Raw genomic sequence first — 25,587 nt, forward strand, 5'->3', positions numbered from 1 at the left:
GGGTTGTGCTATTTAATAGTGGCTTGCTAATCCCTTTAAATAGTTCTTACTATAAGTATTGCATAGTTTTCATTACCCATGAATTTTAGCTTTTTTTTTTTTTTTTTAACCTCTACTCACTAAACTGTATTTGGTGGTGGTTTCCCTGGCACCCTCTTAGCCTGGCCAGGGCAGCAGCAAGCCTACTGCAAATCCTAAATAGCATGGTATAGATGAGAGTCTAAGACTTTAATTATATGTCACTTTATTCACAACACACAATTCAAGGAAGGAAAAAATGACTTTGTTGTTGTAAAAGACATATTATGTGAGCATCATTCATTGTAAACCAAAAATGATACTGTATTATAGCATAGACAACAATGGGAACTGATTCTGAAAATGTGACCTGTCTGAGAAGCTGAATAATAGTGAAAGTTATCAAAATGGGAAGAAGTGTTAATGTGAAATGCAGCCTTCTCAGAAATTCTCTTGCCTGGCCTGTTTGATTTTGCTTTTGTTGCTTGTCATGCATGAATGAAAGTGCTGCACTCTCAGGGGAGCAGGAGAGCCTCTGTGTCAGTTGTTTATTTTCTTAATCCCGCCTCCTTTGTGATTTTTGATGTCAGATCTGAAATGGAAAGCCTGTAAATATAATGATTATCACATGGATAATCACCTGCATTAGGAACCGCCCTGCTTCTCTATTCTAACCTTAGCTGTTCTCCACATGTCACATCCACTCTGCGGTTGGATTTTAACCTGACTGCTTCATTAGATTTGTGAAACTCAGTACGTGGCACCCTGGGGCAGCACAGATGGGGACTTGCTTGTTTTCTTTTCTCACTTTTACTGCAAAGGCACACTACAAAGTCCTTTTCAATTTAGTGTGATCAGTTCACTTGGAATTACTCCTCAGATTTGGAATGTACCTTACTATTATACCCATCATCCATGCCTCTTTTTTCTTCCCTACTTTCTGACCTAATAATGCCTTTTCTTTCTGTCCCTCCATACAGTGAATCTGAGGACTGAAATCCGCTTAAAATTCTTACTAGGTCAAACTGTTCCCCTATGTTGCTTTATTTGTTTTGCCGAGAGGGAGAAATAAATGTTGTTCTATCAATGTATCTGCAAACACCTTCAGATCAGAGGTTGGCTATGGTGGGAAAGTCTGCAGTGATGTGAGCCATCTGCCTTCTCTAATGGAGTGACTGGGGGCACCAGTCCAAGATCAAAGAAAGGTGGGAGGAAGTCGGAAGATAAGATCTTTTTAAGCCTTAGAACAAGTGCTTAGCTTTTTAGTGATAGGGCACAGCTCTGCAAACCTGTGCAAGGGGGACGCTAAGCTGGAAAACTGAGTTGACTTTTCTTCAGCACGTCCTTCAGTCAAAAGTATATTGGCACTTGGAATAGTTTACAGATGGGAAAGTGTCCTGGTGCCTGTTTTCCTTAAAGAATAGTGATCTGACATTTCCATGTGTGTCTTGTGAGTAGTCAGTTCTACTGTACCGTAGCGGAGCATAGTTCGTTGCTCTTTAGATTTGTATGAGCAAAACTGGACATTAAAAGGGCAATTTAACTACTGTGATGTGAATTTTGAGTTTTTGTGGCTTAGTGTAATTTTAATCATACAGATTCTTCATATTAACTTTGTCTTATAGGCCCCTGGGGTTCTTTTATGCCTCTGAAAGTTCCATGTAAATAAGTAGTTGTAGCAGAGCTTTTCAGTTATCTTTTTCATATAAGAAGTAGCTTGGTTAATTCTTGGATTGGACAACTTGGAAAAATGCCATATTGATATTTTTTTGAACCTTATCCTTTTCCTTGCTATCTAGGTCAGCAAATACTGTTGACTATGTTGTATACAAAATTCCGTTGTAAGTAACTATTCAAAGATACTAACCTTGCTTGCACCAGTCGTCAAGCTCATAATTCAGTTTTTTTTTTAAATCTCCATTACTGAGGTTAACTTGATCAGCCTATTCTTCTCTAGTGAACAGCCTAAGGAGTGTACTTTAAGCTTATCACTTTCTTTCAACTTCAGTGTTCAGCTGTAATCACCGATTTCAACCTTTTTAAACCCTCTGAATGGTACTTTATATTTTATTAGTATATTGTGCCATAGCATGCATTCTTTTTTCCCCAAAGCGTACATGTTTTTCTTAACGTGTAGATAGTACCCAAATTTGTGCTGGAGACATTGACTATACTTTCTGCCTTACATGGTTTGGTGCAGCAGTCGTTTTAGTTGAGTTGGATCTGCTCACTACTTGGGCTCAAATCCCATCCTTCTATTAATATCTCTTGGCAAAGATAATTTTGGAGGAATGTAAGTTAAGATGTAGAGGCTCTTGACAGTTGTCTGCAGTTTTTTTTTCTTTTTTCATTTTCAAGGGAAATGGAGTTGAAAAGTAATATTGACTGCATTCTCTGTATCAGCCCTAAAATTAAAATATATGCACAAAGCAAAAATTAGAGGAGAGGAAAGGAAGCTACGCAGATGTGTTTCTGTCCTTTGATAAGAGCAACAGGGTACAAAATGATGTTCATCAGATTTTGCCCTTAACATTTAATTCTAGAAAAACATTATGTATTTTAAGTATATATTTTTAATGTTCAACTTTTGTTACCCTGTCATCTTATATCCAAGAAAAATAGGGGTTTGTTAGGACTGTTGGTTAAAATTTTCAAACAGTCAAAAAAGTAGAAATACTGAACACATCTAGGTTTAAGAATTAATATTTTTCCATTTTTGCTTTACTTTCATTATTTTTGAAGAATTCTAAAGTAAATTACATGTATCATGCCATTTTATCCCCAAGTATTTCAAGATTAAGGACATTTTTAAATCAAATTGATAATTCTTAATGTTGTTTAATTCTTGCTCCACATTCATATTCTCCAGTCATTCCCCAAATGTCTTTTATAGGGTTTGTCCAAAACAATCCAGGTAAGGTCTGTCTATTGCTCTTGGTCATTTTTCTCTTCCCTACTTTATCACAAAGTTGACTTATTGAAGAGACCATTTGTCCTGCAAAATGTCCTACCTTATGGATTTGTCTGTTTGCTTTCTTAGTGTATCATTGAGCTTGTTCTCCTCTTCTCTCTCATTTCCTGTAGACTACAAGTTATATAATTAAAGTTTTGACTAATTCATTTTGAAAATGTTTGGTCAGAAAACTTTAGGGGATGCTATGTGCTTTATACTGCATTATAACAGACGGCACAAGTATTTAGCGATCATACTATTCATGATAAAAAATGGTATGATCTATCACGGGGTTAAGGTTATGACAGTTTGATCCTTCCATTTTAAAGCTATAGTTTGCTCCCTGTGATCAGCACATAATCTCTGATATATTAATTCCATGAAATATTTAGTTCCCCGTCATCCTTTCACCTAATGAATTTAGTATCCATTGATAATCTTTGCCTGAATAAATTTCATTAGGGGTTGCAAAGCGGTGATTTCTGTGAATCCGTACATTTAGTAGCAGATAGTCTTCTCTACAGAAGAGCTTTCTGAAAGGTATTGTTTTAATTAAAAACATAACCACCAGCATGTTCCTTACGTTTCAAATAATTGTCTTTCTTTGTTGGGGTCAAAACACCTGAACTCACTGTGACAGCTGCAGTAAAAACATGCACTACATCTTCTTTATTCCACCTTGTGAAGTGTGTTGACATTATGCTGCCCTTTTTTTATGCCATGGAAAAAAAGAAGTCTTTTTTTGGTGTAAGAATAAAAATTGAACTACGTGGGTATATTGAGATAATTGTGTAAAAAGAAGACTGTGAATGAGTTTCAAAATGGATTATTTCTTCATTACCTCGTACTTTATAATTAACTATTCTTTTTTTTTTTTTTATTTCAGGAAGCTGCCACTTTTGCTAGAGAGCAAGGCTTTGAGGTGAGTTAACCCACAATTGCACACTAAACAGATCCTAAAGGTTTTTTCTAGCTGATAATGAAGTTCTTTTGGACAGTGATTGATGTGCTATTATACTCTCAGAGCCTCTCAGCAGTTGCCATGGAAACTTGGCAGTCGTCATGGTTTCTTTGTTCTGCCAGCACAGTGTTATGACGCACTCTGCTAGGTCTGCACCCAACATCGCCTACAGATGTTATTTATTGAATTTTGAAAAGCCTCTTGGGAAGCCAAGAGGTTGGGCACGGTTTCAAGCTGCCTCTGCAGATATGGGGCCTGTCAGTTTGTTCAGTTAAAAAGCTACCTCATTAGCTGCATTACATTTCATAAGGATTCACTGCTAAAGCAGTGGTGGAGCAAGACTAAATAGTGAAATATAATGTCGTTTAAATAATTTCAACCCTACCCCATGTAGATTATCATTATGCAAATTAAATTCCAAAAGGTTGTACTTAGCAGTTGTTAGGAACTGATTAATTTAAATCCTGCTCATATAAACTTCCTGTTTGAATCTTTTTTTTTTCTTTTCTTTTCTTTTTTTTTTGGATAGCATTGAAACACATAAATTTTCTGAAACTAAATATTGATAATTGGCTTTAATTTTCAGGTCCTGATTCTGTTGCCCTGATATGTTACTCTGTCAACATCAAAATTCCATGTGGTTTTATTGGCAAAATTAAGATAACAGATAAGACCATGTTTTTATCTATAAAATATCCATCTTCCAATAGATCGTTAGAATACTCTGCACCCAGGTTAATTGACAGAATTAACTGGATTCATGAGTTTTATGACTATCATATTTATTGAGCCAGAACTATGTAGAATGTTGTATTCAATACCACAACTTGGTACATTGCACAATAGTAGTTTTTGAAAATTTAGTCTGACTAGAGCTGGAATGTAGAAACACTCTTGATTTGCATACTCAGTATTTTCCACCATCTAAAGAAGCTGTGAGCATTATTGATTGGGCATTTTTGTAAGCTCGCTTTGAACTCTTTGGAGGAAGGTGTGTAAATTTAGGATGGAACTATTCTTTAAACGTACGAAAGACATTCATTATCGAGCAGCAGACTAGTACGTGTGCGTGTTATCCGTAGGACTCCACGGTCTTAGTGCTCCCTTCCTTGGAGGAAGGCAGTGAGCATGTGGCTTAAGTATTCTATTCTCAGTATCCCATGAAAAAACTCTGTCAGGGTGGGAAACTTTGCCTTATGATACCTCATTGTTGGGAACTACAACAGTTTATGAGGAATTTTTGTTTGTTTTACTGTATGTACTCTCACAAATATAGGGGCTGAGTCACATGTAGAAGGAATGAGGATTTCCAAGTATTTGTTTATCTAATTTAAGTTTTGCTTTGTAATTTTCCAAACTGGCAATTTATATACAAGACTAAATGTAGTCAGGGGAATATTCAATTTAAAAGGCAAATGTTTTAATCATGAGAATATAAGTAAATGTTTTCAGTCATATTTTAAAGTTTCACTGTTAAATTTTAATATTAACAATTGATATTCTCTGTTGTTACATCAAAATTCTCCACCGATGAAAGTTTATGGAACATAAATTTGTATCCTATTTTCTGTGCTAACATAAATGTATTTTGGTTCTAGAAAATAAACAGGTTTGTAGATGCTTAGAAATATAATGTTATATAACAAATGATCATGATTCTTTAGTACATAGATAATAATTTTTTTTAAATAGTTTATTAAGGCTGACTAATTCATGCTTTTATTGTCCCCTTGAGCTATATGCTTTGATCATGCCTGGTTTAAATTAAATCCTAGCAACAAACTACTTCTTCTGGGGGTTTTTTTGTGTGTGTTTTTTTAATTAACCAGCACCACATTAACCTTTCCATTAGTTTTTACTTTTTGATTCTGGAAATTTTTTTACCATAAATCTGCAATAATTGATTATAGCATGTAAACAAACCAAGTGATATTTATAATAGTATACCTTATTGCCTCCTGACAAAAATAAACTACTCTGTTGATGATGTTGACAGTGGTATGTTAGATTAAATAAGGCACACAGTGTCTTTCTATGTCCCTTCCTGGGTTCTCTAAAATAGGATAAGCCTTGCAGAATATATGAAAGCCATGAATACAATAACCTCAAATAAGTGTCTTCAGTAAAATACTAAGGGATGCTATCTAGAAAAATATAATGATTTTAAAATGTCATTAATTTTTTTTAGTTCATTACACAATAATATGAAAACATGTTTGAAACTTGGTATTTTTAAGGAATCAAACAAAAATAAATCTCTATATCTTAACAGTTTAATGTCTGTGGAAACATGTCCGTGCTCTCAAATGTGGCGTGACAGACTAGACAAAGTCTGCATTTCTCACCGCCGACTTTAACTTTACCTCTAAATTTGGGGCATGAATGAGGGGAGAGAACTGAAAAGATTAAAAGGAAAGGAAAAGTGACTGTTTTTTTCTTCCCACCAGCTCTGTTGTCCTACCCTCATTTGCTGTTATAAATCCCAATCAGTTCCCAAAGCCACTGAGTATCGCCACTGGTGATCTACCTCCTAACAGACCAATCCGAACGTCTCTGAAAATAGCCAGTGTTTAGCCATCAGGAAGTGTCCTCAGTGGCATTGTTTATGGTATTCTGGCTAGCTTCTCTGCAAATTTTACATAATCTTTCTTTTTAAAATAAAAATCTTTACTCTTTAAAATGAGTTGGGCAATTTTCTGTAAAAAGAGGCAGCTTATTAGGAGGGCGCTGGAGAATGAGACAAAAACTGAAGCTGGGCAGAGCACAAAGCAGAAGAGAGGGTGTGTGTGTGTGTGTGTGTGTGTGTGTATGAAAATAGCATGTACCTGACTTAAATGACAGACCTGCTAAGAATTGAAAATGACAATCCTTCAGGTAGAAAGTTTCATGAGGTAAAAAGTTTTATTATTCTGGAAAATCAGTGCAGACTGCGGTGTGTTTTTAAATCTACCTTATCTTGAGCTGATTAAAGGTTTGTATTTTGAGAACCTACATAAAAATAAGGCACTTAAAGCATGTTTTATTGTGAAGAATTTTCAAAGCTGTATTGAAAATTGATTTAAATTAAATAAAGCACAGAAAATACCTCCAAAACTTAAATACAAGTATTCTTTGTATTGATATTTTCATTCTCTTTACAATAGAGTATGTGTCAAATGATAAAGAAAATTTATACCTTTATACTGGATCATTCATTTATTTTCACTCCAAGAAACAAGTTTTAATTTCCTGGTTTTATGTGTCTACAATAGAATACTTCTGACAATAGAGGAAACAAAGCAATTCTTTTCCCTTTTCCAGCTTTCCCCACAGCCCTGACTCTACCCTGAAGATTGCAGACTTGTAGCCTTTCTCTGACCAATAGTAACTCTATCATCTTACACTTGAGAGAACAAAGTATTGAATCGTGCTATCCAGTATGGCATCCACTAGCTACATGTGGCTATTTAAATTAAAATTAAGTAAACTTAAAATTCAGTTTCTCAGTCTCACTAGGCACATTACGAGCGAGACGACTATGTTGCTCAGTGCAGTTAGAAAACACGTATCATCACGAGAGTTCCACTGACCAGCACTGGATAGAACGTCCACAGAGGGTGTTCGGGGGGTCTGGATAACCAAAGAATTCTTCAAGGTTTTTCTAAGATTCCCGTGTTCTCACAAGTGTAAAGAATGCAGTAGATATCACCCAGTGTTTCTGAAAATAAGACACTAGGTCAAGTCCTGCTGGCTAAAACACAATAATGCCACTTTCCGAAGGTGACTGATAGAACCCTAAAAGAGGACAGTTTTAAGACAGTTAGATGAAGGGGAGGAGATAAGGTGATCTAATTCTCTTTATTTAATCATGTACTCATTCAGCCAATATTTACTGAGCACTAGCTGTGTGCCCAACACTTTGATAAACCCCGAAGACAAGGTAGAAGTGACCAGAGTGTATTGTGAAGAAGAACATGGCAGGGGTTTCTATTTTGAATGGTCGTGGAATAATTCTCTGAGCAAGTAAAACTAGAAAAATACAATGATCTAGCCATGACACAAAAAGAAGCAAAGCAAACAAGGAAACGTATTTCAAACAGAGGGAACAGGGTACAGAAGCTCTGACAGGAGGAGGAGCCCTGTGTGCTCCAAGAACTGACCGGAGGGTCAGCGTCCCTGAACAGAGTGAGTGAGGACGAAGGAGGTGTAAGACCAGAGAGTGACGCCTGACACGAACACCATCATTATTATGGGAGTTTCTGTTTGGAAAACCTAACAGAATACGGCATGGCTAAGTGAGGCAACGTGTGGGAACACCACGACTGGTATTCTATAGGAGTCGGTAGATCGCGAGAGTATTGTTTAACATTTGCGTCACCAGCTTGTTAAAAATGGAATGAACAAAGTATATTCTTTCATTTGGAAGACAATGCTAAATTTCAGGTGTTCACGTGATCGCTAGTGACAATAAAAGCATAATCTAACATTTATAAAATGCTTCATAGTTTATAAAGCCTTTTCTAACATTTCATTAATACATTTAATATTCACACAAACTTTTGAGGGTACGTAGGGCAGGACTGCCGTATCAATTCAACAGATACAAAATAGGCTACATGACTTGTACAAGGTCACACAGCTAATCTATAATGGAGCGGGAACCACAGCTCAGCTCTCAAGTTCAGTGCTCTTTATCGTATAAATTATACATCTTCCTCTCTCACATTCTAATGATTTGGAAAATGAGGTTAGATTTCCAAATGACCTTGAAAAATGAGAAATATCTTGAAATTCAAAAAATGAAATTTACTGGGCTAAAATACAAGGCAGAATAATTAAGAAAAATAGCAAACTTAAATACCAGATCAGCAATGATTTTTGAATGTGGCAGAAAAATTATTTAGGATAAATATGCTATCGTTCTGTGACAACAGAAAACACATCGCTGAAATTCATAGAAGTAGTATAATCTGTGTGTAGCATAGAATAATGGTTAAAAGTGTAATCACTGCAACCACACTTCATGGGTGCTGGACATGACTTCCCTACGTAGTATCCTTGAGGCCTGAGGAAGTCACTTAACCTCTAAAATCTTGAGGCCCTTTTTAGAGATTGGGAAGGCAACCTCACGATGTGACAGTTTTGGAGAGTATTAAAATGTTACTAGAGGAAAGAAATTAATATTTATTAAGCACTTAGCATGTACTAAATATTGCATTAACCTCTTTCACTTACCTTATCTTCTTTTATCCTCACAACAGTCATTTTTAACTTTTTATTTTGAAGTCATTTTAGACTCAGAAAATATGCGAAAATAGTGGAGTTCCCAGCCACCTTTCGTTCAGCTTCCCCTAATCTTAACTTCTTATGTAACCAAGGTGCAGTGATCAGACCCAGGAAATTAACATTGGTACAATCCAGTAACTGACTTCAGTCTTTATCCTCATTTCACCAGTTTTTCCTCTAATTTCCTTTTCCTGTTCCAGAACCTAATTCAGGATTACACATTGCATTTATTTGTCATGACTCCTTAGTCTCTTCCTTTCTGTGATGGTTTCTAACTCTTTCCTTATTAATGTCTTGATACTTTTGAAGAATTCTTGTCAGTCATTGTATAGCATGTACCTTAATTTGGGTTTTTCTGATATTTTCTCAAAATTAAGTAGAGGTTATGGATTTTTGCCAGAAATCACACAGAAGTGATGTGCCCTTCGCAGTGCATCATATCAGGGACGTACACGATGTCCTGGTGTCTTAATGTTGGCGGTGTTAACCTTGATCACTGTGGTAAGGTGGTGTTTGCAGTTTATCCTCTGTAAAGTTGCTCTTTTCCCATTGCAGTTAATAAATGTTTTGGGACTATGCAAATATACTATGTTGCCTACTAATTTTAGCATTGCTAAATTTGATCACCAGGGTAAACTAAATAGTCTGTCAGCGTTCTCCACTGTAACATAACTAGTTTTCCTTATGTTATGAATAAGTATCTTAAGGGGAGATACTATGAGGATATGCAAATGTCCTCATTGTCTCCACGTCTTTACCCACTAATTAGTGCATACTTTTCTCCCAACTTCTTCTACCATAAATACAGAGAGCTTTATTTACCTGCTCAAGGTGCACAAATCCAGGTGTGTCATACTCTAAATCCCTTGTGATGTCATCATTCTGTTAGGATATGTCAGCCCAAGTATAAAGAAGAAGAATCTACTGGCCGACGGCATAGTTAGAAATATGTGTATATAGCTTTGGAAATACAAAATTTTAAGGTTTTAAGAAATGTCTTTATACTAGATGGGGATCAACTTCTGAGGGCAAAGCTATGGCTCCTCAAGGCACAGTGAGAAATTTCGTTTTGGTGTTCACCGCCAGTTATCCCAGAGCAACTAAGGGATTTTGTAGGAATTGTGGATGTGGATACAAATAGAATAAAGTGTAACCATCTGTAAAGATTTGTATCTTATATTTGGAAAGTTAATTTCAGCCTCAAATTGCTGGTTTTATAAGATTTAATTTGGAACATAAGAAAGGTTTCTTTAAGTTAGCAAAGCTTTAAAAAAATATATACATCTTCCCACAGGGTTGATAGAAGACAGTTGTAGAATCTCATTCTTAATTTATTTCGAATACCACCTTGAAGAAAGACTTCTATTTAGAAAACACCCAGGACATGTGTAAGATGCTGCTCCCAAGATGATAAAGTGAATCTATTCCTGGAGTTTGCCTCTTATCTTTATTAAATATGAACTGTATTCAATCATAAGCAAAAATACTATAGTAGTAAAATATGTGTGGTAAGGCAATTGGGAGAATATATGTGAGTCATTTTAATTAAATGTATAGATTTATTTGAGAGAGTGAAGACATTGTTAAATAGCATTTTTTGGGGGGGGGTCCTTTTCAGCTCTTACTAGTCATTTCTTTGTTTTGTTTTTTTTGCTTGTTTGTTTGTATATTTGTTTTTGCTAGTCATATGTCTTTCCCCAAAACTGAGGGTCTTTTCTTATCTTATCTGACTTCAAGCCTAGCTCTGTTCTAAAATGAACAACCAGAAGTGAAATAGTCAGCATGTTTGAAAGGTCAGCAGCATTGTTATACCACAAGTGGCACTTCTTTCAGAAACAGCACTCCTCTGGTATTATCATGTTAGGTATAATAGAGGCTTACATTCATATATCACCTAGAATTTCTTAAGTATTTAGGTAACAAACAACATATAGGTATTTTACTAAAGCTTGTTATGCCTTTAAAAATGTCATGGTTTCACCCTGGCCTGTGTGGCTCAGTTGGTTGGAGCATTGTCCTGTAACTGAAGGCTTGTGGGTTCAGCTCCCAGTCAGCGCACATACTTAGGCTGATGGTTCAGTCCCCGGTCCGGCCAGTTGCGTACAATCCCCAGTCTGGGCATGGGTGGGAAGCAACCAATCAATGCTTCTCTCTCACATTGATGTTTCACTCTCACCCTTCTACTCTTTCTAAAAATCAATGAAAAAGTGTCCTCAGGTGAGGATAAGAAAAAATTTTTAAAAATAAAAATATCATGGTTTCTGATGTTATTTGTAACCATTATGACTCAACTGACTGCCTTGCTTACCTAAATCTCTCCATCTGTGTATCCTAATTAACTTCTTTTATGTCACTCAAATGTATTTTTCCTCTGGTTTTGTTTGTCCCTCCATGACTGTTTAAAACTTTGCACGGTGATGGAGTACTAATCAGCAAACACTAACTGTGGGCTGTTTCAGAGGCCCACTGAGTTCAGACATGGATTTTTAAATTATCTAGAATTCTTGAAAGCATGATTGTAAAAATCCTGCCTATAGCTTAAGGGTTACATTTCAAGTCAAGAGCATTTAAGATATAAAACTTCATGGCCTGTGTGATACAAAAAATAGCATTAGGTTTTCTAGAATTAATTTGCAACTTTCTAAACATTATCTTTGTAAAGAAAATTAAATCTGTAGGAAACAGCATCTCTTTCTCTCATTTTAGTTCTTTGGGGAAAAAATGGTATTATAGTAACTATTATTTTCAAAGTCAGCATAATTATTCTCTCTACACCCCTAAGATAATTTAATATTCTTCTTTCTATAAATCTTTAATAGGAAATTTGAAAATTGATTGGATATTTGCTGATATTTAAGGGATTCTTATTTATTATATGATAATAGTTATTTGGTTATGTTTGTTATTTTTCAGATACATACTAAAACGTTTATAGATGACATTACATAGTATCTGGGATTTACTTTAGAATAATATGAAAGGCAGGTAGATGAGGGTGTAAATGAAATAAGATTCATCATAAATTTAAAATGGTTGGAGTTTGATGGTGGGCTCCTGGGAGGTTATTGTACTATAATATTTACTTTTGTATGTGGTTAAAATTTTTAAATGGTGACTTTTAATGGATGTTCTAGTCTCTCTTACTTTAATCATGAGAAGCTAAATTCTCAATCTACTAATAAAGCTTTGTTCTCCTGTACTGGTTATGAGAATTTTTCCTCCTTTCTGTTAATAGACTGAAGACATTAAAGAGATAGCCAGAAAGACACAAGCTCTGCCAAAGGTGAACTCGAAGAGGCAACGAGTCGTGGTTTTCACCCAAGGGAGTGATGACACCATAACGGCTACAGGTACGTGTGCAGACTGTGTGACAAAGCCAGTATTACGGATACTGGTCATTTCTAAAAGCAAATTCTATGTTCTCTCTAATTTATTTAAAACAGTGCACTTTCTTTCATCACCTTAATTCATTTTGCTTTCTCACACACACACACACACACACACACATACTGCTTCTGGCAACCTTGTGAGTTCAAGGTTTTTTTAGATTCCACATGCAACTGAGATCATATATGGTCTTTCTGTCTGACTGACTTCATTAGCATACTGCCCTCAAGGTTTATTCATATTGTTGCAAGTGGAAGGATTCCCTTCTTTTTTATGGCTGAATGTTGCTATATATGTAATTCATAGATATGTGTGTGTTGTGCATCACACATGTGCAATGTATATACATGCATGTTGTGTGTGATGCATGCATGCTGTGTTGCATGTGTGTGGTTCGTACATGTGTTGTGTATTGTGTGTATGTGCATGTATATAAATATTATGTGTGTGTGCGTGACATTGTTTTTATCCATTAATCCATCAAGTGGATCACTTAGGTTATTTCCATGTCTTGGCTATTGTAAATAATGCTGCAGGGAACACAAGGGTGCGGGTATCATTCTGAGTTAGTGTTTTCATTTCCTTCAAATAAATACCCAGAAGTAGAATTGCTGGGTCATATGGTAGTTTTATTTTTAAATTTTTGAGGAAACTCCATACTGTTTTCCATAGTTTCTCGCTAATTTACATTTCTGTCAACACTGAACAAGGCTTCCTTTTTCTCCACACATGTCCTTTGCCAACAATAAGTATTTCTTGTCTTTTTGATAATAGCCAGTCTAACAGGTGTGAGGTGATATCTCATTTTGGTTTTGATGTGCATTTCCCTGATGATTGATGATGTTAAGCACCTTTTCATGTGTATGTCTCCTTTGGAGAGATACCCATTCATATCTTTTGGATTTTTTTTGTTGTTTTGTTTTTTGGGTTTTTTTGGTATTTTTGCTATTGAGTTGTATGAGTTCTTTATATATCTTGGATATTAGCCCCTTATCAGATAAATGATTTGCATATATTCTCTCCCATCCCATAAGTTGCCTTTTCATTTGGTGATAGTTTCCTTTGTTGTGCAGAAGTTTTTTCTTTTGTTTTAGTTTGATGTAGTCCCATTTGTTTATTTTTGTTTTTGTGGACTCTGCTTTTGGTGTCAATCCAAAAAATCATTGCCAAACCAGTGTCAAGCAACTTATCCCCTGTTTTCTTCTAAGCATTTTATGGTTTCAGGCCTTACTTTCAAGTCTTTAATCCATTTTGAGGTGATTTTTGTGTATGTTATAAGGTGGTGGTACACTTTCATTCTTTTTCATGTGGCTGTCCTATTTTCCAAACACCATTCATTAAAGAGATTATGGTATCCCAACTGTATGTTCATGGTTCCTTTGTCATAAATTAATTGACCATATATGTCAGGGTTTATTTCTAGGATTTATATTGTGCTTCATTGACCTATGTATCTGTCTGTTTTTATGCCAGTACCATACTGTTTTGATTACTATATCTTTGTAATAACATTTGAAATCAGGAAGTATGGTGCCTCCAGCTTTGTTCTTCTTTCTCAAGATTGCTTTGGCTATTCTTGGTCTTTTGTGGTTCCATATAAAATGTAGGGTTTTTTGGTTCTATTTCTGTGAAAATATACTTCTTTTAGTTTTTTATTTTTATAAATATATGTGCCTTCTATCAGTAGAAAAAATTTATTTTCAAGAAGATTATTTATGAAAGATCAGTTGAGTAAATCTGCCTTGATTTAATTTATTTACTTTGATATTTTGGAGTATTGTCAATCTAGAAAAGTCTTTTCTGAAAATAATACAATTTAATTACCTTATACCTATGCTCCATTAAAATAAGTTTATCCAACTATGAACAAATATAACCCATATATAAGTTACTTTCCCAGTTTTAAACTTGAAGAAGAAAGCCTCACTTCTGTTTTTACACAGCCATCTATTTTATAACACTCATAGAAATAAAATAGGGATTTCATCTATTCAACAAATATTTTATTGATTAAAATTTTCAAATGATGCTACCTATTATTAAAGCCAAAATACAAACCTTCCAATTCTGTCTAACCTTTAATATTAAAGTCAATCCATTAATTAATAATTATTATAAACAGTAGCAATTACTACCTTTGTGTTTATTCAGTACTCCCTGAACACTGAAATTTAAGAGATGGTCCCTAAGGATCTAACTTGGAAATAAAATTAATACACATCTATATATGAATACAGGAAATGTAGTTATACTTCTTAATTATCAGTACAGCCTATATGTTTTATTGGCTCAGAGAAGGAAGTCAGTAAAGTTTGAAGAAATACTTTATAGTGACTGTGAAATAAATTTTTGTTGAACTAAGTATGTAAGCCTGAAAGAGGTAGAAGAAACAATTATTGTCAAATTTGGGGGAGTAGCAAACCTGGAATTAATTCATTCTAACTTTCTTACTTTAGAACTCTTGAAAGAAGAAAGAGAGATATACTTCAAAAAATGCTTATTTCAAAATAATTCAGTGAGTAGTAAATAGTGAAGTGGAACTCTAGGTGAAGTGAGTTCCATTATGAATTAGTAATTGTGGAAGATGGGTGATGGCTGTATGGGGGGTGATCACTGCAGTTACATCTACTTGTGTATATGGTTCAAGTTTTTCATATTAAACAAAAAAAAGAAGGACATAAACATAAAAATTAATAAAAATTAATTTTTCAAACAAAATTCCATAGATGTTAAGTGATTTATTTTTCCAAGATACATTGATATCCTTGCTAAGCCTTGAATTCTAGGAATTATTTAAAGAAAGGAGGGCAATCCAGTCATGGAGGATCATGTGAGCAAAGGCACCACATACTATATAATCTCTTATTGTTGTGACAGGAATTTGTACAAGAGAGAAAAGAAATAAGTCATGAAGAGATATCCCTGCATTTATAATAACTATCCAAATTGCTGTCTTTCTATGATATGTGGCCTATTCCTGTCAGCAGCGAACACCATTTGGAAAAGTGAAAACCATGCAGACTTCTTATAAGAATTGTCATACTGCCTGCAGAGTCATAAAATGCTATTTGGTTGCTCTTTATGGAGACATTTATTTTAATGCCTTATTCCAGATATACATATTATACAAGTGTCTTGTGAATTAGCAAAAATTTCCTAAAATTGAAACCTTTAAAATTAGCCTCCTTTTACTGTAACTGAATTTGTCAACTCATTTTGTTTTTTATTAAATATATTAAACCATTCTTAGGAATGCTAACCAGCAGGAATTTATTTGAGGAAAGACACTGGTAATCTTTGCTGTTTCTACTATATGAAAATGAACTTAAATTAGAGGATGTACTATATCTGCAATGCATGATAAATACAAGATGGATAGAGAATCTGTTCAGTGGTGTCAGCTACAAAAGCAAACATGATAAATGTTAATGCAGTTTTGAGCCCTGGGATAAGCTATTCAGTGCACAAGCATAGCTGAATCTCTTTGCTATGTTGTTATTCATGGCAGCCAAATAAATGTCAATAATAAAAGAGAATTAAAGATTTTCATTTCCCAGAGGCAATCCTCTAATACGGCTTGATCTTTCATTTCATTTGTAATTCGTTCTCATGTCAGGATGCAATCATTCGCTAGGCTCTGGGTGTCATGTTAAGTCATTTAATAATGATTAAGAACATAAAAATGCTTGGCCTGTGGGGCAATCCACAGAAGAGATGCCAATTTGTTATTGTTTTTCCTCCTTTCCTCTTGAATATGGATCAGTTTTTTCCCACCTCCTAGCATTAAAATACTAATGGAAGATGGCGAGGGGAAGTGTCCCTTAATTTACCGTAAATGACATTCCAGAATGGCTAACCCACTTATTAAAACACTAATTAGGAATTATTGTTCCTTAAACCTCACTCTGTAGAGTATTTTTAAATGATCGCTGCTAAGTTTGTGGTATTTAACAATAATATAACAAAATCAGGTTCATTGGTATTTAATTCTAGCTTCCTTTCTCCTTTTGAGATACAGTGTCTACATACCACTTTGTCTTATTTTATAAGTGAAACATTTTTTTGAATTCCTCTATTCTAAGTTGCCTGTGAATCTAACATCTTTTCTGCTTACCCTATTTTTTTGGGCCACCTCTATTTCATTTGGGTACCCATCCTCTATCTCCATCCAGGTCAGTGGTTTTGTCACCTTCAGTCATTGTTTCATTGCTTACAGGCTGAGTTCCAAGCCTTTGGAGTTGGGGGCAGGGCAGGGGAGTGCACTGGAAAGTACTAACGGTAAGAGGCTGGGAATGAAGGACAGGAAAGAAAAGATGATTGCATTTATTTTGTTCCTTTTAATATTGAATGAACTTGTTAGATATGATGGGAGTCACGTCAAGGAAATCATTTCTGTGTCTATACACTTTAGAAAAACTAAGACTATAGATTTTCATTACCTACTAGACAGCAGGTACTAATGAGGTTTTTGTGTATTAACACCTTATTAAGGATTGTGCTGAGAAAGGAAATATTTTTACTTACACATATATACACATACACATATATAAGTGTTTATAGAAAGTTTAAATTTCTTCAAGTTTCTGTACTAAATATATCACTAAGGATTGGGAAAAGCATCAGTAAGACTTCTATTTTAAAGGAAAATAATGTGTTTCATACACTGGGCCTTATGTGACCATGAAATGAGTCCACTGAAGAATAAGTTGTAGACTTTTCTCAATACTTTTCTGAATTCTTTCTGGGCTGTTTGAGTTGTAATTTTGTTCAAAGATTAGGTTAGAGGTTTTCAACTGGAAGACTAGTGCTATCATATCATAATCACCTAGTGGGCTTTTGATAAATACAGCCCTGCCTTCATAAAAGCACCTTCCCCTCAATTGGATACATCCCTATGAGGAGTGTTTGAATGCACATCGTCAAGAAGAGGAATGAGAATGGGAGTGTAGGGTTGTGTATTTGTTAAGAAAGCTCACTTATGTGATGTACTGATGCTGCCTATGTGAAAACTATTGGATTAGATTATCCGATAATATTGCCTCAAGTTCTATGATCCCGTGGTATGATGGAAACATTTTAGCTAAGCATTTATCACTTCAGTAAGTCAGGCCTTAGTGAATGTTTCTCCTTCTTGATCAATACAAGTATCAAGGACCCATCTGCTATGGCAAGTAATTACATATTACTTTAAATAGTCTTCCTGCCTTGGAGGAGTTTATAATTTAACATCATAGTGACATCATCGTGTCCCTAGTCATTTCATTATAACTAAGTGGGGTTTTTGAAGTTACTTGCATTCATGTTACTAAGTCCTTAAAGAAACTTGTCACCCTATTTGCTAGTTAAGTTTTCATATTCTTTGAAAACACTCAGTGCTCTATAAGATAAGGTCAATTGTGATTTGTAGTTGTGGTAGGCATAAAGCACAGAAAGTGTAATAGGGAAATGCCAACTCTAAATGAAAACCATCTCAGCAACTAGAAGAATAATGTCAGCACATCATCACAATTCCTACTGCTGAAAAATACCATTATAAATCATTTTGAAAATGTTTACTATAGCCAAACCAACTTTAAATGATGATCTTGTTGGCATAGAGTGGTGATGGTGTGGATAGAACAAATTAAGTAGCGTTCTTTCAGAATGTCTCTGTATGGCATTCGTAGAAAAAAGTTCTTACCAGATGAGATTTAAAAGAATATATGTTTCTTAATGATAAATATAAGCAACTTATCAGTTGAATATAAGTTAGTCACTTGTATAAGTTAATATATAAGTGACTAACTCGTATTCCATATTTTGATTTTTATAACTGCAAAAGACAGAGCTCTTTAATTAGCCAAGGGAGTAAGAGATGTGGGACTGTCACATTCTTAACTAGTAATATATGTGGGCCATGGTTTGTGTGGTTAAGTGATCTCAGGCCTGTCAAGAAATAAGACTTCTTCCAACTCCCACCTTTCTATCAAAGCTAGAAAGCAAAATGGAAGACAGCCTACACTAGGCAAATGTTAGCTCTATTGTTGCATTTATTTCTGAAAGGACCCTTAAGTCAGATTTGTTGAGGTATAGATTACATACAGTAAAATGCACATAATATATTTTACTAAATAGCAGTGAACAACCACCATAATCAAAATGTAGACCATCTTGTATAATTTGTTTTGAGGTATAATATCCATACAAAGTTGGTACAGCTTTCATTTAGTGAACACACCTTTGCCACTACCACCAGATCAAGAAATAGAACACTTCTAGCACTTCAGAAGCTACCCCTTATGGTCTCCTCCTAATCATTATCCCCAACAAAGGTAACCATTATTTTAGCTTCTAGTACTAACAATTAGTTTTGCCTCTTTTTGAAATAGAATCACCTAGTATATAGACCTTTTATCTTGCTTTGTCCCCATCCTTTTTGAGCATTATTTTACTTTTGACAACATAAGATGCTCTAGGTTCTTGTACCTCAGTCCTGGAATCAACCACTCCTTCAAGTAATCTCAGTTCCTTTTATTGACAGATGTTATTTAGAAACTCAGATCTGGGTGCTAGGAATTCTCGTAGTTATTGAGTGCCGTTGCTTCTAGGCCCTCTTAGCAAATAGATTGGCAATATATGTATGTATAATAATAGCCCATGCATACACATCCATCTATATGTATTTTTATCTCTGTCTGTCTATACATTTAAATTTCCTGCGTTCCAACTACTACCTTTGATTCCAACAGAGTTCATTCATAACCCGTTCCTTATTCATAACTTCTTCCTATGACATTGACAGTTGTGCCTCTCATTATCTATTTACTTATTTCCTCCTAAAGTATTTTGGAATTGATTACCCATGCCCTTGTCAAAAACATTTGTTTTTACTATAGTACAGTGTTTGCTTATACTTCTTTCTGTCTTTAGCCCTACAATGTCTAGTCAGATAGTGTTATCCAGTGTAACTTTAAGTTAGTTCTTTTATTCCATCCACTTCATTGTGGTTACATTATTCATTTGAATACAGCTAGATTTATTTGTTAGATCTTGTATTCTATTTTGGTTTCCTTTCATATATGGATTGGGTTATTTTTCATAAGTAAAATTCACTACGGTGTCAATCAAGTTCTGTGTGTTTTGACAAATGCATAATAAGGTCATGTAACCACCACCATAGTTATGATTCAGAATAGTTCTATTTTTCAGTTTCAGTTTTCCAGTGTAGTGTTATTAATTTATACTCCCACCAGCAGCATATAGAATGGCTTTTAGTGTTCCACATCTTCACCAGCATTTGCTGCAGTCCGTCGTCTAAATTTTAGTCATTCTGGCGAGTCTGGACTAGTATCTCATTGTGCTTTTAATTGGAATTTACCTGTTGTAATGAGATGGGGCACCTTTTCATTTGCTAATTAGCATTTGGATATCTTCTTTGGTAAAGTTTCTGTTTGCTCATATTGTCTTATTGATTTATAATTCCTTTTACTGTCTGTGTCAAGTTTTTTGTTAAATAAATGTATTGCAAATATACAAGGTCTGGCACAAATAATGCCCCCTTTTTATTACAAAATCTTAAGCATGTAATTCTGTAACATAACAATATCACACTCAAGTATGCCATATGATATTTTAGGTGAAATGTTCAAATTAAAACTATAAATTAGTCTCAAACTTTAATTTTGCCATGTCTTAACCTGTTTTGTTTTGTTTTTCTTCTTTTTCATCCTGACTTTTTTCTTTTTTTCTTTCTCTTTTCATCTAAAATTTTATTTTTTCCCTGTTTGAGCCTGGTTTTCATTCCTCATTCTTAATATTCCCTCTCCCTCTATCATCTCAAAATCACTTCCCATTCCCCTAGACATCTCTTAAGCTTTTCTTTCTTTTTTCCCACTTATTCCCATCCCACCTACATTAATTTTAGCTCATTTGTTGTTGATAGTGCTGTGGTGGATCTTTTTCTCTAATTTGACTCCTATTTTTTAATTATTTATTTACTTTTTTTCCTTCCTTTTTTCTTTCTCACTTTATTATATTTAATTTTATTATAAATTCCATTTAAACCTAATGCTATAAAATTCCCTTCTCTTACAACATTCTGCCTTCTTCATTCCTTTTATTTATGATGTAAATTTTACTTTCTCTCTTTGCATTGCTCTGATTTCCAACTCATTAATGCTCCTCCATTTACCTTTTCAAAATAATTTTTCTTTCAGTAGTAGCTCATCTCATATTCACTCTCCTTTCTTATAATAGTCTTAATCACTTTGCAACCTCATTAATACTGACTCATTTTCTGTTGATAGTGGGATTGCAGGGGAAAGTTATTTTTGCAGGTGTGGGTTTGTTTCCTGGGCTTTGTGGTTTTGTTCCAGAAGCGCTTGTACAACAGCATACAAGATGCAGTGGGCAGAGTGACCCTCAGTAAACCACCTAGAAAGAAGGACCCACCAAAGAACTACCCTATAACAATCAAAACCCATCCAGAAAGCCAACATAAATGGCATTAAAGGTGACCCAAGAGCATTAAGTTCAGGAGATCAAGGAGACTGCACCACTGAATTTCACAAGTCTCCAACAATAGAAGTTCAAACCACAAAGACAGGGAGTAAAAACAGATCAATTTAAGAAGCAGAAGCAAATGAGAAGAGTCTCAAAAAAAAAAAATGGGAAGATGAAACAACCCTCAGTTGAAAGGAAAAGAGGAATCCTCAGAAAGAGTGCTAAATGAAATAGAGGCAAGTAAACTATCAGATATTGAGTTCAAAACAATGATTATAAGGAAGCTCAATGAGAATTACCAAAAAAACTACAGGGAAGTTACAAGGAACTTACTATGAACTACATCAGCATGAAAAAGGACATAGAAACTATCACCAAGAGCTGAGAGGAAATGAAGAATACAATTTCTGAACTGAAGCACATATAGAAGGAATTAAAAGCAGGCTAGATGGCAGAGGATCAGCAGAGGATCAGATCAGCAAACTAGAGGACAAGGTAGAAAAAAAATGCCCAGAATGAGCAAGAAAAGGAAAAGAGGCTCAGAAAGAATGAAGAGGGGTTAAGGGAAATGCAGGACAACATGAAACGAAATAATATCCTAATAATAGGGATACCAGAAGGAGAAGAGGAAGAGCAAGGGACAGAAAATCTGTTTGAAAAAGTAATGATGGAAAACTTCCCTCATTTCATGAGAGAAAATGTCCCAGAAGTCCAGGAGGCACACAGGGTGCCAATCAAGATGAACCCCAAAAGGCCCACTCCAAGACATATCATAAGTAAAATGGCAAAATTCAAAGACAAAGAAACAATCTTAAAGGCAGCAAGGGAGAAACAGGAAGCAACATACAAGGGAACTCCAATAAGCATAGCAGCTGACTTCTCAATGAAAACACTACAGGCCAGACGGATTGGCAAGAAATATTTTAAGTAATGGAAAGCAAAGGCCTTCAACTAAAACTACTCTACCCAGCAAGGCTCTCAATTAAAATGGAAGATGAAATAAGGAGTTTCCCAGACAAAAGAAGGCTAAAAGAATACACCTCCACCAAACAACCACTGCAAGACATGCTAAAGGGACTGCTTTAGGAAGATAAACAAAAAGAGTGAGAGAAAGAGGAACATAGGTACAAAGGGGAAAATGGCAATGCATAAGTACAAAAATACAACTTCAATAAGGTTATTATTGAATAAATACAACTTGCTGATAATAACCTTAAATGTAAATGGATTAAATGTTCCAATCAAAAGACATAGGGTAGCTGAATGAATAAGAAAACATGACCCACACATGCTGCCTACTAGACACCCCCCTCAGAACAAAGCACCTAAATAGACTGAAAGTGAAGGGCTAGAAAAAGATATTCCAAGCAAATGGACAAGAAAAAAAAAGCTGGAGAAGCAATACTTACACCAGACAAAATAGACTTCAAAACAAAGGGCATAAAAAGAGACACAGAAGGACATTTCATAATACTCAAGGGAAGAATCCATCAAAAAGGCATAAACATTATAAACATATATGCACCCAACATAGGAGCACCCAAATATATAAGGAAAATCTTGGAGGACTTAACGAAAGATATAGATTGCAAGACAATTATAGTAGGGGATTTTAACACCCCACTGTCAATGATGGATAGATCTTCCAAATGAAATATCAATAAGGATATTGTGGAACTGAATAATGCATTAGATCAAATGGACTTAACTGATATATATAGAACCTTTCATCCCAAAGAAGCAAAATGTACATTATTTTCAAATGCACATGGAACATTTTCAAAGATAGACCATGTGATAGGACACAAAACAAGCCTCAACTAATTCTAGAAAATTGAAATCGTATCAAGCATTTTCTTGGACCACAAGGCCTTGAAACTAGAAACCAACCTCAAGAAAAAAATTCAAAAGCATTCAAACTCATGGAGACTGAATAGCATGCTATTAAACAATGAATGGGTTAAGAATGAGATCAAGGAAGAAATTGAAGTTTCTGGAAACAAATAAAAATGACCACACAACAGTCCAAAATCTATGGGACACAGCAAAGGTAGCCCTGAGAGGGAACCATACATGCCTATGTACAAAAGGTAGAAACAGTTCAAATAAACAACCTAATCCTACATCTACAAGAACTGGAGGAACAACAACAAACAAAGCCCAGGGTGAGTAGAAGGAAGGACATAACCAAGATCAGAGCAGAATTAAACAGCATAGAGACTAAAAGAACAATTCAAAGGTTCAATAAATCTAGGAGGTGGTTCTTTGAAGAGATAAACAAAATCAACAAGCCTTTAAGTAGACTCATCATGCAAAAAAGAGAGAGGACCTAAATAAATAAAATCAGAAATGAAAGAGGAAAAATTACAACTAATACTACAGATATACAAAGGATTGTAAGAAATTACTACCAACAACTATATGCCAAAAAATTTGAAGACCTGGGTGAAATGGACAAATTTCTAGAAACATATAATCTCCCAAACTTAAGAGGCAGAAAGCATGAATAGACCAATAACAGTTAATGAAATTGAAGCAGTAATCATAAAATTCCCAGCACACAAAAGCAGTGGGCCAGACGGTTTCACAGGAGAATTTTACAAAACATTTAAGGAAGAACTAGCCCCTATCCTTCTCAAACTATTCTAAAACATCCAAGAATTGGAAGACTCCCAAATTCTTTTTATGAAGCCAGCATCCTCCTAATCCCAAAACCAGACAAAGACTCAACAAAGAAAGAAAACTACAGGCCGATATACCTGGTGAACATAGATGCTAAAATGCGCAACAAAATATTAACAATCCGTATACAGCAATACATTAAAAAGATCAAGTGGGATTCATCCCAGGGATGCAAGGATGGCACTATATTCACAAATCAATAAATGTAATACCTCACATAAAAGGAAAGGCAATGATCATATCAATAGATGACTGTATTGCATGAGCATATCAGTAGATTGGGAAAAAGTATTTGATAAGGTACAGCACACATTTATGATAAAAACACTCAGAAAAATGGGAGTAGAGGGATCATACCTCAACACAATAAAGGTTATATACAAGGAACCCACGGCCAACATCATATTCAACTGGCAAAAACTAAAAGCCTTCCCACTAAGATCAGGAACAAGTCAAGGATGTCCGCTTTCAACACTTCTATTCAACGTAGTATTGGGAGTTCTAGCCACAGCAGTCAGACAAGGAAAAGAAAAAAAAGGCATCCAAATTGGAAAGAAAGAAGTAAAACTGTCATTGTTTGCAGATGACATGATACTGTACATAAAAAACCCTATAACTCCACAAAAAAACTACTCGACCTAATTAGTGAATTTGAAAAAACAGCAGGATACAAAGTCAATATTCAGAAATCAAAGGCATTTGTGTACACCACCAACAAAATATCACAAACATAAATCAGAAAAAAAAATCTCATTTGCTATAGCAACAAGAAAAACGAAGTACCTAGGAGTAAACCTAACAAAGGAAGTAAAAGACCTGTACTCAGAAAACTACACAACACTGAAGAAAGAAATTAAGGAAGACACAAACAAATGGGAGCATATACCATTTTCATGGATTGGAAGAATAAACAAAATCAAAATGTCCATACTACCCAAAGCAATTTATACATCTAATACAATCCCTATTAAAATACTAATTACATATTTCACAGATATAAAATGAACATTTCAAAAATTTATATGTCACTGAAAAAGACCCCGAATAGCTGCAGCAATTGTGAGAAATAAGAGCAAAATAGGAGGGATCACAATTCCTGAAATCAAACTATATTACAAAACCACTGTAATCAAACCATCTGGTACTTGCATAAGAACAGATACATAGATCAATGGAACAGCATAGACAGTTCGGAAATAAACCCAAGTCTCTATGGTCAGTTAATATTTGACAAAGGGGGCAAGAGCATAAAATAGAGTAAAAATAGCCTCTTCAACAAATGGTGTTGGGAGGTCTGGACAGCTACATGCAAAAACATGAAACTCGACCACCAATTTACACTGTACGCAAAAATAAACTCAAGATGAATAAAAGACTTAAATATAAGTTACAACACCATAAAAGTCCTAGAGGAGAACATAGGCAGGAAAATCTCAGATATTCTATGCAGCCATATTTTCAGTGATAATGTCCTGTAGAGCACGGGGCATAAAGGAAAGAATAAATAAATTGGGCTTCATCAAAATCAAAAGCTTCTGCATGGCTAAAGAAAACATCAGCAAAAGGAAAAGGTAACCAACCATATGGGAAAATGTATTTGCCAATGATACCTCTGACAGGAGTTTGATCTCCAAAATATATAAAGAACTCACATGACTCCACACCAGGAAGACAAATAACCCAATTAAAAAATGGACAAAGGACTTGAACAGACACTTCAGGTACCCAAGGAGAATATACAGAGGGCCCAGAGACATACGAAAGGATGCTCAGCATCACTAGCCATCAAAGAGATGCAAATTAAAACCACAACGAGGTACCACTTCACACCAGTCAGAAC

At 35.0% G+C, this 25,587-nt stretch overlaps 1 protein-coding gene across 2 annotated transcripts in view; it reads left to right on the plus strand.

The window, feature by feature from the left end:
• ADK (adenosine kinase) overlaps positions 1-25,587 on the plus strand; it is a 581,524-nt gene that overhangs the window by 464,250 nt on the left and 91,687 nt on the right. For both annotated transcript variants that reach the window (XM_053922691.2, XM_024561378.4), the window contains exons 8-9: positions 3,858-3,893; positions 12,433-12,547. In XM_053922691.2, the coding sequence (XP_053778666.1) occupies positions 3,858-3,893; positions 12,433-12,547 (151 nt within the window). The remainder of the gene's footprint in view (positions 1-3,857; positions 3,894-12,432; positions 12,548-25,587) is intronic.

Source organism: Desmodus rotundus, chromosome 4, assembly GCF_022682495.2.
Source record: "Desmodus rotundus isolate HL8 chromosome 4, HLdesRot8A.1, whole genome shotgun sequence".
In the NCBI taxonomy this organism is placed as follows: Eukaryota; Metazoa; Chordata; class Mammalia; order Chiroptera; family Phyllostomidae; genus Desmodus; species Desmodus rotundus.